Source organism: Phalacrocorax aristotelis, chromosome 2 (assembly GCF_949628215.1).
Source record: "Phalacrocorax aristotelis chromosome 2, bGulAri2.1, whole genome shotgun sequence".
NCBI classification, from domain to species: Eukaryota; Metazoa; Chordata; class Aves; order Suliformes; family Phalacrocoracidae; genus Phalacrocorax; species Phalacrocorax aristotelis.
Genome location: NC_134277.1, coordinates 56,798,007 through 56,815,144, shown reverse-complemented (window position 1 = coordinate 56,815,144; position 17,138 = coordinate 56,798,007). Strand labels below are relative to the sequence as shown.

Genomic DNA, 17,138 nt, shown 5'->3' with positions numbered 1-17,138 from the left:
AACTAAGTTTTCTATTTGTATAGAAAACTTAAATTTTAAAATCTCACTTGGAGATTTTAAAAAAACATCTTTGAGTTCAGCTTATCCTGGGCTAACTAATCATCCAGAAAAGCAGCCAGAATAGCTTTTCACAAAGTGAAAGAATAAAGAAGATAAGCAGGAACACTGTATATTTATCTGTATATTTAATACTGTGTTTTACTTGTAGTGCACTGAAGTACCAGGGATTTAATACGCTAGTACTTTAATAAGCTAGTACCCTAAGTACTAGGATTTATGAGCTTTTTAATCTGTACATTTTAACATGGGAGAGTAAGGATAATCTTACTGTGATATCACACTACAATTTGTTACAAGTCAGGCTGGCAATAGCACTCCTGATATTCAGGAATGTCTGTATATACTCAGCTGGCATGCAGGTGTTCAGCTAATAAAACAGAAATAGAAATTTGTCAGTTAGAAAGTTACCAGATGTTTCTAAGGAATAATTAGGACAAGAAGGGAGAAAGATGCACTGATACAGGTAAAAAGAAACACCTATCGTCTTTGCTTGCCTTGTGTTTTGAACGTTTACATGGTAAGAAGAATTCCTTGTTACATTTAAAAAACAAAGATGCCGTTTTTGCAGCATATTGTATACAATTTTAGGGAAAAGAACGTCGGAGAGCCTTGTAACACTTATAAAAAATGACTGTAGAACTGCAGCACTAGAAGGCAAGTAATTTTAAAGATGGGCAACTGAGATGGAGGGAAGTTAATAGTTCAGTTTGAAATGGGCTGAGTAATGAAGACTTCAGTTGTTTTAGATATACAGCCATAGTAACCACAAGACCAGTAGTGATTAATTCAAGTTTTCTTGGTAAATCAGGAATAAAGTTTAATAAAACCTGGTGTTGAAATCTGATCTCATTTATACTCACACAGCACGGGAATATCCCACCTGACATTATCTCTGAACTTACCCTCGACTAACAAAAACCTACAGCTCCACATTCCGAAGTGCCAAATCTGCTCCAGGTGCAAGAGCATAAAGTTTTATGCAGTAGCTTCACCAAGAAGATCTGTATAGCTTATAACTATGGTTCCTCAAACACTTCTGTTGTTTCAATAACCCTGCCTTTATCAGTCTCATCAAAGCTGCTGTCCAGCATGAGGTTGCTAGCAACTATAATGAAGTGATGATGCTGTAGATTTCCTTATAGCTAAAGATTTTCCACTGCTAGGCAGGTGACTGCAATTTCCATCACATCAGGACAATTACTTTTAAGAAAGGAAGGAACCTTCGCCCTCCCTCCTTTTCCTCTACCCCTCCCAGCTTAGGTTGCATATCACGATCCACAAACTTTCAGAGAATACTTTGCTTGTGATTCTCAACATAACCAGTACTACAGGAAATTGAACTGCAAGACAGAAAAGTATTTTTTAAAGGAAACTCTCTTTGAAAACCTAAGCCTGGGAAACAGATCATGGAAAACACTGTGAATAAGCTCTTGATTTACCTCTTAAACAGGGAGATGATACTATGCGTCCTTGTAAAATAGGTTTTCAGAAACAATTCTTAAAGCATGTAGAAAAATTAGGCTCTAATTTAGTACAAGAAAAAGCTAGGAAATGGATTTTTATTTGTGCACACTGCAAATCTCCAGAATACCACTATGTTTTCATTCTTACAGCAAACTGAAAACATACAGAAGAATTAGCTTTTATCTTGTGAACTCCCTAAGCAAAAACTTGAAAGAGCCAATCCATTACTGAAATAATTTTCCCTCACAAAGAAGAGGATGAAGTCAAACTGTGAAGGCATAGGAATCCAAAGTCGTGCCAGGCACACAAGTGTTCAGGCTATCAGCTATAACTATCATCATTTCCTCCTTTTTTACTTGACTTATCAAACCACATCAAGACTTCAAGAATTCTAATACTGGCTATCCAAGAATGGTTAGAACGGATGAATGTCATTCATCCACTCTGTTTTCATATCCTGTCCTAAAGAAAAGGAATTACAACAGCTTACGTTAGTGTAGGGCATACCTAAAGGGTAATGCGGCATTGCAAAATATGAGCATTAACCACATTGTAATACCACAAAGCATTTACAGCTTCAGTTAACTGTTATCATTGCCCAACTCTACATCATTTATTTATACTATATTTTCTTTACAGGCTAAATATAACACCTAAATCGTAGAGCACAGTAACCTCGCAAAGGAATGTAATATCATCTTCAGAATCAGTCTACACCAATGATTTTTTTCTGGAAGTCAACCTACAGCAGAGTTAACTAACATTAGGTTATCACTGGGGTACTGATAGAATCACTCCTACCTCAGCTGACGTGAGCACATATCTCCACACATTCCACTGAGTAAGAATAATTCTCTCTTGTTGAGAACCTACACAAAGTAAACAGAGGGGTTCCCTCACTTAACCGAGCAGCGAACAGGAGCTGCTAAGTTTAAGCTAAAATGTAGCTGTAATGCAAGGCTGAGGTGAATGAGTACAGAGTGTCTACCCAATATTTGGTAAAAGCAATGGTCTCCGATTAATTACCAGTGGGTATCAATGAACTTCAGGAAAACAGGCCATAATGAGAAAATGGGAGAGTAAGCTACCACAGCAGAGATGCTAGGTTCCAGGGTAAGTATGCTGTCCTTGAGATGGGCTTCATTCCCACTTGGAAGCAATTCCTGCTGAAAAAGTTTCTCATTTATTTGGCTGCTAAATCATATTGCATGTAAACAGGGCCTTTCTTTTCAAGCACTGTGTCTTCAGAGTCTAAGTTACTTATTTTGAAGAATGGTTAAGTACGTGTGGCTTAGAGGGAAATATTAACTGTCTTTTTTTCTTTTGCCCTTTAACGTACAAATCCATGACATGATTAAATTTAAAAATTGATGAAACGGCTGGGAATACTGCTGGACATTAGCAGAAAGTATTATTTTCTGTAAGTTAACTGCAATGTTTGAGTGATTCTTTGCAAACTGATTTAGCTCAGTGTTTTAGTAAAAGTAATTGGAGAACATGTATACAGCTTACATTTTCAAACTTGAATTAGAGAGTTGAGATACCCAAAATGAGGTGTCATTAAGGGGTCTAATTTCCAAAAAACTGTTCCTCAGCATTTTCTTAGTCTTTTTAACTAGAGTAGCCTACAACTGAGACATTGAGAATCATTCTCATACTTCCATCTCTTTATTTCTTTTTTAAAGCATTTTTTTGGTTTATTTTGAGTGCTAATTCCTTTACTTTTATCCCACAACTTAGCAGGATGAAATTATAAAGAAATACATACACAGACATGCTACACACAGCATATGGTTCTAAAGTAACCAAGTTCAGCCATTTTAGAAGGGGAAAATTCTCCAAGTGTACCAAGACCATGTAAAATAACAATCTTTAATGCTATTCTCAGAACAGACAAGACTTCTTTTTCTAGATATTAATCAAAAATCCTTGACAGAAACTCATGGACCTTCCTACAAACGATTGAGTCAATCCTGCTTGAATTTGAAACTGTAACTTCATAAAGTTACACTCTGAAACCTGTGTAAAATTCTGGATCCTGGGAAGTCAACAGCAAGATCTCCAATGACTTCAACAAAGTCAGGTTTTCACCTTCATGTTTACTTAATACTATTACATGCTGCATTTCTAGAGGGTTGTACTTCTGATACACCTACTGAGACCTGCTTTATAAACATAGATGGCTTATTAACACAGCAATTGGAAGAATATAAGATTATTACATCTTGGACTGAAATTCTCCTTCCTGTTTTATGTCTAGGTTTAGTGCTTGTGAAGTTAGTGAATGCTTGAGCTATTTAGGAGGTTTTACTGCTAAACAGAGCGTATCAGCTCCTCTGACATTAGAAAGGAATAAAATGTTTCTTCTTTTTGTGGCAACTGTTTAATCCATTATGAATCTACTTTAAAAATGACTTGAATCCTGTTTTCCTGGAAAGTGATCAGACTATGTGACAAATTTTAAAACTAATGTTTGCCTACAGGCTGAAATGAAAGCAAAAGGCAGAACGGCTTTGCCTGCACCAAGAGAACATTTAAAAGTTGTTTTGTTTTTTATTAAGGTGGCAATGTTTGAACAATGGTTGGAGGACATTAATAGCATCTTTTTTACAATGGAACTCCCACAACTGTGAAGATTAAAATCATGTGAAGTATATGTCAAACAGGGATTGCTACAATAATGAACATTAAGGCTGAGGCCAGTGAAAATATAAATCCTCAAAACGGGTGTCTTTTTGAAGGATGGGGGACACATGAAGCAATATCTTGGTAAATCAGAAATTCTCGCTCCAACAGTAATCCATTCTTGAAGCATGTATATGAGAAAGCAGAACAGAAGGAGTCCTACCAGCACATGCCAGAACATGTATTTTAGAAGATTCAAATCCATTTCCTCAGAAAGCAATAAGAAATTTGCTATTGTGTTGAGGTGGATAATGTTTACTGAGCTCTGTTCCCAGCTTTACTTCTTATTCAAGCAAACTTCCACTCAAGGCAATTATAAAGCACATGCGAGAAAACTCAGGTACTGACCTCAGATCTAACCTTTTGGAGAAATGATTCAGGATCCCTGACACAGTGTAATGACAAAACATTACTTGAATGGGATCCCAATCTTATTCTTGGTCCTTTCAGTTTTCAAATATGATGATAGCCTTTAAAGTACAATTTTAATCTGTGATGACTTTTTCATACTGTGACACAATAATATTCTATGCTGCTGGGAAAAAAATAAGATGGCTTTTATGTTTATCCTTAAGTGGGTTATTCAATAGCAAAATAATAGTAGCAGAATAATATCACAAATTTTGTCATCATGACTAATGGTGCTATCAAATAAAAACATCTGTGGTCATAAAATACAGATGATAGATGGCAAATTCCCTCGCCTATACAGAGTTGTATAGCACAGTAGCAGTAGTGACGTGTTAACTTTGTACTAGATAATAATCAGCTGCCGTGATGGGGGTTACCAGATGTAAAGCACCACTAGTACAAGAAGCTATAAGAAACCAACTTTTATCAGATCAATTTGCTTTGACACATACAAGATGTGAAAGCAAGATTACAATATGAGTACAGTACCGGTCCCTTTAGTGCAGCTTTCTGTGATTACAATGAAAATCCCAGTTGTCAACTGTTCAGTTGATTAGAGAAAGCTACTACTGAAAACCTGCTAGACTGTTAGATTAAGGACTCTCTGTCCATCAGGGTTAAGTGAAACTCAGAGACAAAATTCTATACCTGTTGGTATTAGTATGTATATGAATCAAGCACAAAACTAAACTAAGAAGCATCCTGAACACTAAGGCCAATCTCCAAGTACTGTTGTCAGGAATACAGGCTGAAGCAGAGATCAGGCTTTCTCATCCCTAACAGCTGTAAAAAACAATTAGTTCCTGTATTTCAGGTACAAGTATTATCAAATGTACTTCCTAAACAAAACTAAAGATTCTGCTGTAAGAAGAGGGGGTGTGAAGACAAAAGATTTCATTGTCACTGAAAGAGATACAACTGCAGTAGAAGTACCAGCATTCATGAACTTAAATTCATCATATCAGATATTACAGGACCAAAACAGAGCACAGGAATAGGTTGCATAATACTTTAACCCATGCTTCTTAACAGGAAGGTGAACAGTACAAACTCATATAAGCAGACAACTAGATAAGTCAGCTGAAATACTGCATCTGAAAATGTAAATTAGTCACTGATAGGCTACAAAATACAAAAGAGATTGCTTATGTAGTGTATTGAACCTCTGTAATAAAAAGAACCACCTTTGATGGCCATGAGTGAACTGAGTGCTGGCAGAAGATGCCAAACTCCTATTCCCGGAGATACACATGCTCTGTTTATCCATGGAAAGGAAACCCACCCTGGATACATTGATTCTAGCCAACTACCGCCCAGTATCAAATTTCCCACGAGCTAGTCCACAGAGAAGCCAGGCAAAGGCCAAGGACATTCTCACCTAATGGAAATTAACCTTTTAGACACAGCATAGTCTGGAATCAAGCCAGGACACACAACTGACACCACCTAGGAGACTGATGAATATTCTCCACCCATCAATGGGCAAAGGACAGACATCCGTTCTCATCATCTTGGACCTCCGCAGTGAGAGCAGCACTCTAAAATTATTTGAGTCCTTCCTGGAGAGGTGCGCCCCGTAAGTAGTGACAGGAAACTGTTCCTCCACCACTGGACTCCTCAAACTGTGTGGACAATTGAGAAGCCAAGAACTGTGGAAATGACATTTTTCCCAAATATCACGTTGTTCACACACTCTTGTCTGATACCTCTACCCTGCCCTACCCCTGCTTTATTTGGACTGTGAACTCCTTGGCTCACAAAGTTTATCCAGCACCTAGCAAAATCAAGGACTTTGTTGGCAGTCCTTTGCATAACCTAACAAATACTCTTAGTAACAATGGTATTTGTGGGGTTTCAAAAGTATCAATTGTCCCTCAGTTTATTTTCAATAGCTACACAGAGCAACGAGCTGAAACAGTACTGAATCAAGTCCCAGCCATATGTAGACAGTACACGACTTCATCAGTCCCCCCCACATCGGTCATATAATCACTGCTACAACCGACCAGCTCCTGCGTGAGCAACAGCTGACTACACTGGAAGAAAGACAGAGGTAAAAAAAAAAAAGTCAGGAATCTGTAGCCACTTTACCATTTCTATGCACCTCAATGGTTAGTCAGTGAGTACTGAACAGTTCACTTTAAAATGATCTCTGTTTTGACCAGAATCACCAGCAATGTCCTGTCAGCCTCGATCAGGTAGAAGACTACCCCATAACTACTGACAATGTCAAGGCTCTCTAACTCCTCAGCTCAACTAACAGCAAGTCAGTATATCCAGACATGGATATTTCAGAGACTCAGAAATCCTAACTGATGTAGGCCATGGCATATCTCCTCAGAATCACAGCTGTTACACTAGATCCCCACTTAATGTCAAATAAAGTTCAGATCTCTCCTTTTATGCTCAAGGCATTTGATGGCCTGGGTCACCTCAGCACTTTCTTTACAAGAACGTACTTCTGCTACATATATATGTGTATATACATATAAAACCACAGTTATACATATTCTATTCTGAATATGTATCACTATATTATTCTGTTTAGAGAGCACAGGTACTAATCTGTTAGTGCAAGGTATCCATGAAGGGGAAGAACACAGGACAATGATTTATATAAAAGAGAATACAGGCAGTGACAGCATTTTTCTCAATAATATAGTAGGACAGTATTTTACTAGTACATTGTAAAATTTCATTTGTTTTGATCTACTAGTTTATAGACATCTCTCTAAGTTGTATTTAACCCCTAACTTAGAAGAACATCACACAGCTGTTTCCAAGGAAGATAATACCATATTTTTCAGGTGACTTTTGATTACACTTTGATTTTTGAAACTCTTAATTGTGTCTAGATTTGCAACAGACTCTCCTTCACCAGTTATTTGCAGGAAATGTCTCCTTTTATAAAATTGTTTCTAAACTATTTTTTTGGGACTGGATGACCATGAAGATACACGGATCAGAGTGAGAAACAGTTTGTCCTTTTCAAATATAAACCACAAAAACTAAGGAATATGGGCAATAGATACATAATATCTGAGCTACACAATATAAACTTCAACTGATCAATTTGGAACAGTTGTTGATGAAAGCTAAAATGGTGGAAAGTGTTTGGAGTGTTAATATGATATACGATATTCAGAAATGCAGCAATAACACCATTTAAAGCCAGTAGAGGTAAAAAAACCCTAACATTACAGAGTCTGTACGGACCTTATATTGCCTGAACACTGAAATGTTAAGAAGATCTATTTGGCTTTGTTTGCAATGTGTTCTATTTTCAGATGACCCTGGAAAGAAAAATGGACAAATATCATAAACATTAATATTAGGAGTTGTTATGGTTGAATTTTTATAAACATTATGTACATGTATCTTCTGAGAGAGCACTCCAAAATGCTTCAGATGAACTTAGCAAAGATTTAAACTTAGCTTTTTTTGCTCTGCTAGAAAGAATATTTAAATATTATTTCTTTTATAAAGGTAACTTCTACAAATAAAGCATATATATTGCAATTTTATAACATCTGGAAACACCTCCTGAGAACAATACCTGACAGGAGGAGCTGCAATGCTGTCAGGGCTGGATGAACTCGTATGGGGATCTGGAAATTACTGGAGACCATACCTTACAGATTATATCTATAATGATACTAACATCAAGAATATAGCAGAGTTGCGTGAGTGCCTGAGGGATTTGGGCAAGTAGAGAGGTAATCTTACATGTGACTTTGTCTGTTTGTAGTTCTTTGGAATTGCAAAGGAAGAAAGAGAAGGGAAGGGCTTTTAATTGACTTACTGTCTTGATCAGCAACCTATGGATCTCTGCTACAGTTGCTAGGAGTAAAGGTAAATGCTCAAGAGTTTCAGAGAAGAATAGAAAAAGAAAAAATCAAAGAATTCTTCAGTTGTCTCTAAAAAACACTGTAAAGCCATTACAGCACTTAAAACATTTACAGGGATGTCTGCAATGATTATATCAGTGTCTATGCCTAACTTCATAGCTTTCTGCCTTAGGGTCCACATAGTTGTAAGCAACAGAGTAGTAAGTGGTAAAAAGTAATATTTTCATACTGTAGCACGCTGTATAGTGACAGACAACAAGTAAAAAAGAGGAAGATTTTGATGTGGCTGTGACTAGGAGGAGAAAGAATTTTCAATAGTAAGCTGAAGAAAAAAAATATATGACAGAGAACTAATGTGTCCACATCTCAAGTATAGTATAGTATAGTATAGTATACATATGTATAGTGTATATATATGCAGAGAGATTTTATGTGATGCCTGCACAGTGAGGGCAGAGTCTCCTGTTCTTTGCCAACAAGAGGCCAACAAATACATGTAACTGCCACAAGTACAGCAACAGATAACAGAAAACTGCATTCCTCCCACAGGATTACCCTATCGTGATCACTTCCGAAAGTGTACCTGAATGGATTCTGTGCAGGTCTGAACGTAAGTAAATGAAACTTTAATAAGAAAATACTACCAAGCAGGAATAACGTCTGGTTACCACAGATGCTTCAAGCAATAAATGTTTAGGTCGATCAACTTAAGGCTGAAGGGAAATGCAAGAGCAAACAGTTAACCAATCTGTCCAGACATCAAAAAGCTAAGTAAGGAGAAAAAAAATCCCTGTACCAATAAGCAATAGGGAAATTTCTTTCAGATGGTTGCCCAAAATTTGGAATTCCCTCAGGAGCTTGATCCCAATCCAAGGAAGCCAAAAGGCCTAGTGAGTGACTGTCCCTTGAGAACTCTTCCCCAGGTGGACATTCTCAGGATGAAACATATTTGTTTATTTTGTCTCTTGGTAACAGAAAATTCAATCCAGCATTGGCCTCTGACTACCCATCCTGTTTCCAGTCCTCACAGTACCTGGTAAGCTATTGGGAGATTTTTTTTCCCTGCATTCAAGAAAATCATTCTTTAAAATGTCAGCATGATTAATAAGAGATTAATGGACTCAGCTCAGCACCTTGTCTGCTCAGATGTCACCTTTTGTGGTGTTTGGCGGTTCTCTTTTCCCAAAGGACACAGAAGGCGACAGTCTTGATCAGACAAGAGGCGCCCAAGTGCACTTGTTGGCACATAAACACAGACACTAACAATTTTCAATTATACAAGTTAGCCAAAAAAACTGGTTTTATCCTTTCTGGAAGAATGTGTAACTCAAACCAGTGTTTGTGATGTTACATTTGGCTGAACACCATTAATTTGAAGGATTGTACTTGTTGCATGTTGGGTGATCAAACATATTTGTGTCAAAAGAAAGTCTTGTTAGTGTTGTATGGAAGGGCTTCTTTCTTTCTGCTGAAACCTGACCTTCATTAACCCTTCATATAAGTAGGAGGACTTTATATATGAATGTCTGCACAAAGTGAAAATGTCTTATTTCTTACAACCCGCACACACTGAGCCATTAGTCTGCCGAGGCCTCAACTCTGATCTCATATCTGTTATTTAGGAAAACACAGACAGCTACCAGCATTTCTTAGATCAGAATTGTCTTGCAAAAGGCAGCATATATATACATGCCTCAGAAAAATAACATGGCTGAACTTATCTAAAAATGGAAGGTTTTCATTCAAAACTCAGGTTATTTATACGAGATACAATCAGAGTTTGTAGGGTTTAACGGCATCATTATTTTAAGATATATATAATTCTGAAGGGAGAGCAAGTCTACCCCCACCAAAGATGAAGGCCAAGAATAGTCAAAATGTTGTTCATGTTGTAGAATGATATATAAGTCAAGAGGATGAAATGGATCTATTGATCTTCAGGCTTTATCTATATTATTCTGAAGTCAGCGGGAAAAACAGATTAGAAGGATCAGAAATGACAACAGTGAAGACGACAGCCCAATTTCATGTCAAGTTTCAAGGTTTCATTAAATTCTTTTATTCTGCACTGGAATTAATGCAAAATCTTTTCTGCACTTTTGCCAGAATTATATTGTGCTCCCTTTCTGATTGAAATTTGAGTTTTATAATTAAAAAAAAAGAAAATGAATGTTCCTCTCTGTGTTGCCACAGAGAGGGGGCTGTTGGATAGCATATTTTTTTTTTATGTTGATAAAGAAGTTGTATGGCCAAAAGATCCAGATTCAGACTCCCCTTCTGCCTTATTTAAAACACAGTTTTCAATCCCTGAGGTATAAATCAAGGTAAAATGGTTAGATTGATTGCCAAAACTGAGAATCAAAGGGCCCAGCTTTAGTGCTCCAATTAAAATGGGACCTATAACATAGAGCAGACATAAAAGATTGTGTCTGTTTATGGTTGGAACTACTCTAAAAGATCTTAAATTATTTTTCTAATAATATTTTACATTTACATAATTCACATGCTCATTTACATCTATAACCAATTGCTGGGGAAACACTAACAGGAAAAAAACCATGACAGCTAGTTTGAGATTCACAAAGTTGCCTTGTTTATAACTTCACCTGGTTGGAACCATGGCTTCTGTTAACGATTGCCGTATGCCTTTTGTTTACAGTACAATTCTGACACCGTAATTGTCAACTACTGAATAAATGAAAACAAAGCTTAAATTTGAACATAAAGAACCTATATGCAAGAGACATTTTTGGTAAACCAATGGGTGGCTCCTCTCAACAATAAGGGCAGATGCTCATAGCCTGTTCCATTAAAATTATTTATAACACATATAAAAAGAGTGCTGCCTTAATAGAAATAGTTTGGTAAAATAAGGAAAAGTATAATAAAAAATGTGATCAGGAAAGACAGTGAAGAATAAGGACACATGCATTATCAAGTATAATTTTATATTTCTGTTTGAAAAATCCATGTTAAACTGTAGGCCTAAAGTTACTGGTCCAAATGTGTCAAAATCTTCCTAAGTGGAACTTTTCGGTTTCTTAGTTATATCTTTCTGTATGTACAAGAGGCCAGACTGGAAAAAGAAACAGAATATGTTATAATACAATAATCAGAAAGATGGCCAAAAGGGAGTTATTCCACTGAATTAACCAGATGGGTTTCCATGCCAAGCTATGGTGCTTTTGCCTTTCCTTCGCTCAACAGTAAGGGATCAAATATAATGTTTCCTTTTTCCATAGCTATCCCAAATAAGCAGAAGTATAAAGTTATTCACGAAACAATTTAAACAAAAAATTAAACACTGGAACTGCACTTTAGTATGGTGACCATATGCATTAATCCTTGAAAACACAAAGCAAAATATTAATTTCCTTCTCCCGTTGGAAAAAATTTGATTGCTGACATAAGCAACAATTACTGTTAAGTGGTGAATTACAGTGACTATTGTTTACATATGGAAAGCTATGAATGCAATACGTGACAGATGGAAGAAAACTAACAGAATCTGCAGATTTAATCCTAAAATTTTAAAGGTTTGTTTCTTTGGGGAAGGTTAGTTTTTATTTTGGAGTTGTTTTTTTTTTTTCCTTACAGTTCCACGGGCATGTTGTGAGATTTTAGTGAAGGAGACTAAGTCCTTGTCACACAATTTATAGAACAGAAAGAAACAATTTCTTGTCTCATTCCAGTGTGTCGGTAATTACTGCTTTGGGCAACCAAAAGTCTTTGCTAGACAGTATCCTTTTTCTGACACAGGGGAATGGAGTGTTCTGTCATGTGAGGATTTCATCTTTATTATAGGCCAAGAGGTTGTGCCAGTAGGAATGTTATTTTTTAAAGCTAGCTTTTCTGCTGAGATTCCTACGCAATATCTTTTTCCTTCTTTCCTATTTTTCCTTCATTGCTGTACATAGAAGCCGATCTTTTCTTTTGCAAGAGAGCAGAGTTCTTGGAAAGACCATATAACTCTTTCACTAGGAAATCTGTGTTTCCAGGCTGACTAGAGACATAAAACAGATATAAGGAATTAAGTATTCATCCAACTACCCCAGCCCTTCTCTCCCTTTAGACAGCATTAGGTTTTCTGGGTACACCACTTGCCATTCAGTGCACATCTAAGGCTTCGGCTCCAACAATGAAGCCTATGCTAGCTGTAGCTGGATTTTCAATCATTCAGTACGCTGAAGTGAATAAAAACAAGAAAAAAATGCAGCACAGAATGATGGAATATGTATTAAAGTAGTTCATGGCCTCCACCAAATACTCCATTTACAATGAGTTTTAAAGAAAACTTGAATTTCGGTCTCAGCACCATGGAATAAAAATAACTTATTTTTTCCCCTCCTCATTGCCAAATGTGAATAAAACAAATCCTATATAAAAATCACATTTCAACATTACTATTCTTCATGCTGATCCTTTCATGGAAGCTTTTTTCAAAAACTTTTTGTCACATCTATCATATCATAAATAATTAGACTGTTCAATAACACTGCTCTGAAATTCTGACCTTGGGGTCTTTTTCTGCCTTATCTATGTAGAACACTTATCAAATATCTATTCCTACCCAAATCCCCTAAATTTAGGGTTTAATTCAGTTAAAGGAGTCAATGTTTCTATCATATGAAAAACATAGATCACATTTCATTTGGTGAAATGAGCCATTCAAAGAGCTAAAAAATGCCAGTGGAGGACTGGATGCACATTTTTTAAAGAACCTGTTTGCTTTGATATTAAAAATCATCTTTCTGTTGCCAAGACAGAAAATATTCTGTTTACATGATGACCTTATGATGAGGACTTTTTTTCATAACAAAGTTATCATTTAAGGATCGCAGGGAGCAAATGAAGGTTCTTAATTATTTTAACAAATACTATGCCAAGTCAGTAAAGATTTTTTACTTGATTTCCCTCTCAAGAGGAGAAAGGAGAAAGCTGATGTCAAAAATTCAAAGTATGCCAATATCTGTGTTGGGCTACTTTAAGGACAGGCTCATTTTTAAGGGCTTTTCCCTTTTATTTCTGGGTAGATGAAAAGAGTTTTACACTGGGTGAGGAACTGAACAGAGCTGTCACATAGTTCTCTGAAAAAAAAAATAGATCAAACCCCCCCCAGATTCAAAGAAAACTCTTGTTTTTTCTGTTAGGCTAAGCTCTTATGCCCTGCTCTATTGTTGCACTGCGTTGGCTAATATTTTGTGCTCAGATCCAACAGTCTAATTAAAATGTGGAATCTTTTTCTTTCTCATATTTATATATATACAGATACCTACATGTATATACATACACACATGCAAACACATACAATGTACTCAGAATATTTGGCCTCTAACCAAAACCCTTCTCACTCTAGGATTCCTAGGGCTTTATAGGTTTAATATTCTAGAAAGTACTTGACAATGTAATGACTTAAAAAATTAGATTTGCATAAGTTAAATACAGAGAAAGGGGTGGGGTTTTTTTGAGGTAAAGTATGATTTATGATTTACAATCCACATATTACTTCAGGCAGAATATGTTGTTTCCTTATGTGTTGACAAGATTGCTCAGAAGGAGATACCATCTGACACTGTAAATCTGTATTTTAAATACAAATTGGTCTGTTCACACTGGCCATTTTTCTAACTACTGGAAAATGCCAACAGCCTCTGTGGAGGCAAGAACTACATTTCTGGTTTTTCCACTTTATTGGAATTGAAAGATAGATTATTTTTATGTGGGTTTTTTTCAGTTTAATACACAGAAGACTTTAAAATTATTGCTACTGTGAGACCTTTAACTATGAAAAAACCATTGGAATATGACCAAAATCTTTGCTAGCAGCCAGGGATAGGCAATGGCGTGGAAAAAATTGTGTTCTCAATACAGCTTATGACAATCTATGTCAATGCCAATGCTGCTCTTTGTGCCTACTTCCATCAGTAAGAACTTCCTATGGTGATCTGTCATTACTCTCTCTGCTAGTTATAATCTTTTAGTCATCCAAGATTTTCTTTTACTAAACATGCTGTTTTATGTATTCTGTAAAAGATCATCATGACATAACTCCTGATGACTAAGTATATTAATGAATATCCCATGAACATCCACCAACACATTGCCTCTCTCCACTGAAGGACATGTGAAATCAGTTTAAAATATAACGTCTTTGTGCGTTCCACAGTGCGCAATGTATATAACACATCACTGAATATACAATACATTGCTTTCTCTTGAGCATGAAGATGATGATAAATCTTTCCTTGCCAAATCTTTTCCTGAAACAGAAGGTCAGTTTGCCCCCAGTTACCCTTGGCTATCACAGTTTTACACATCTAAACTACAAAATACTCAAGCATACTTCATTTCTGTATACTGAGGCCACGTAATATAATAAAAAAGTCATAATAAAATAACAACTTATTCCAAGGATGTGATATCACCCTGTTTCCAAAATTTGCTCTTGCATTCCCTTTGAACAAGAGGGTGTTGCTGAACCTTTTATCTGATATCTTTCATTCTTGGGACGTGGACAGCAGCTGCATATTCCCCACTATCTCCACACTGAATGAGTGTTACAGAGAACACAGAAGAGCATGATGTACCAAACAGCTGAATAACCATGACATGAACTGACAAAAGTATCCCCTTTCATTTCAGTTGGAAAATCTACCGTAAGCATAGTTTTAAAAGGTGAGGATATTTTTTTTCTTCACTACCTGACTAGTGCTGGACAACAATATTGCAAAATGTTAACACAGCCCTCCTGCACAGTCAGATTTGCTAGACAGAAATTGTTTGAAGTCTAAGATAAGGTTAAGTTTAGAAGAAACTTATCCGTAACACAGTTCTTGTCATAGTCACTGAAGAGATGTAGATTTGTTTAAATACTTGAGGTAAATACAATTTAATTTTTTAACGCTGCTAACTAGTGAGTGAGTGTGTGAAGAAACAAAACTTATTATCGTCTACAAGAACTGGTTATTTTTACCTGAAGGTTGTTTCAAAAGAAGTCCAAACTTTATGTTCAGGTAAAAGCCTACATCTTTGATAAATTATTTCGTCAGAGGAGAAGTGGCAGAACAGGTTCTGTATTATTCATAGTCAAATTTGAACTGGAAGCAAATCTCGGGATTTGTTAAGAGTATACATGAGTATGCATGTGAGTGCACCAATTGTGCATGTGTGTACGAGTGACACAACGGCCACCCAATTTTACTCTTTTCCATAAAATGTCAATCCACAGGAGTAAAATAGCACAGCAAAGATGTTCAGTGGGGAACTTGGGAAAGACAAGTACTAATCATGTGCAGTAGCACTGTCAGATATTCACTCATACCAGACTCCTCTTCCTCAGATTATGGGAATTAGGTCCAAATTTCAACACAAGTATGATGCTACACCACTGACAACTCCACCTAGTCCGGCACCTATCACAAATACCCTCCCATCCTTCCTACAGGAAGGTGGTCTTAGTGACAAACACCAGTTCCCAGGTGGCACAATTTTGCCTGTGAATGACAAGGTGGTCTTGATGGAGGAGTGCGGCATAGAGAAATCAGAGTTCTCTCCTAAATTTGTACAGTCTTTCTATGACCTCCTGAAAGCCCCTGTAGCCACTTTGTGCCTCAGCTTCTCAAACAACAAAATTGTCTTTGTTTTATTTATGAAACCTGCAATGTACACTCAGGGTAGTAAGTACAGCAAAAAGATTATATTAGATTAGAAAGTACTTCTGCAGCATAGAACAGTAAAAGCACGTAATAGCCTCCTGTAACTAGGAAGGGCATTCAAGTGAGAACTAAAGCGTCCCGCAATATTTTAATCATTATTAGATAAAGACCTGTAATTTGAGCCAAACAAACCCCCTAGTTTCTGGGTACCTGAAACCAATACACAGATCAAAATTTTGTACTCTTAAAAGCATTTTATGAATATCTGACAACTTGTTTTTGCTCTGAAACTCCTTCCTGTACCACAGCCTATTAACTTTTTCTGTTAGCATATGCCCTTTAAAGATAGCTGTGGATGTTTTAAAGCCTTTGAGAGTGTGTGCACACGCATGCATGAACTTTCAGTATCTTCTGTAACATTTGGCCTGCATATGGAGAAACCTGTGATTTAAAACTAGCTAAAGATTACCAGACAGGCCTCTAAGCAACACATAGAGATGAATGTGCCAAGGGACAATTATTAGAAAAAGAGAGGGAGGCTTCTAGCACTCAGTCAGGGGTATGCAGTTTATTGCTAAAATATGCATATATTTCTTTAGTCAGGAGCCCCCTTTTTTTAAGACTTTAAGCAAACTACTTGGTTATTTCTGTTTTCTCACTGTGATCAAGCCAATTAAATTAAGACTACATTTTTCACCAGTAACCAGATATTTTGAATGCCTCCATTTTAAAGAGCCTCATTTTACAAAGGATGTATGACCAGCACTTAGAACAATCAAAAATAGTTTTGGAAACAGGAAACAGCAAAAAAATTATTTTCATGAATGGTCTTTGACACAGTGCAAGATGGCATTCTTTTCTTGACTGTGAACCAACAATCTGAACTCCCAAACGACACAGGTATTTGGCACACAATTAGGGGCTGAGCACTTCAAGTTGGATCCAAGGCCACTTGGATTAGATGGTATCTACAGGATTTGAAAGCAATTATGTACTGCACACAGCTTTTCCTTCT

At 36.6% G+C, this 17,138-nt stretch overlaps 1 protein-coding gene across 3 annotated transcripts in view; it reads right to left on the bottom strand.

Annotated features, from left to right (window-relative positions):
• Positions 1–17,138, bottom strand: part of SUGCT (succinyl-CoA:glutarate-CoA transferase) — a 333,594-nt gene that overhangs the window by 82,303 nt on the left and 234,153 nt on the right. The window contains exon 13 of one of the 3 annotated variants that reach the window (XM_075083704.1): positions 7,837–7,913. The exons of the other annotated variants lie outside the window; for them this stretch is intronic. Within the exon in view, the coding sequence (XP_074939805.1) occupies positions 7,872–7,913 (42 nt within the window). The 3' untranslated portion in view covers positions 7,837–7,871. The remainder of the gene's footprint in view (positions 1–7,836; positions 7,914–17,138) is intronic. 3 annotated transcript variants of the gene reach the window in all.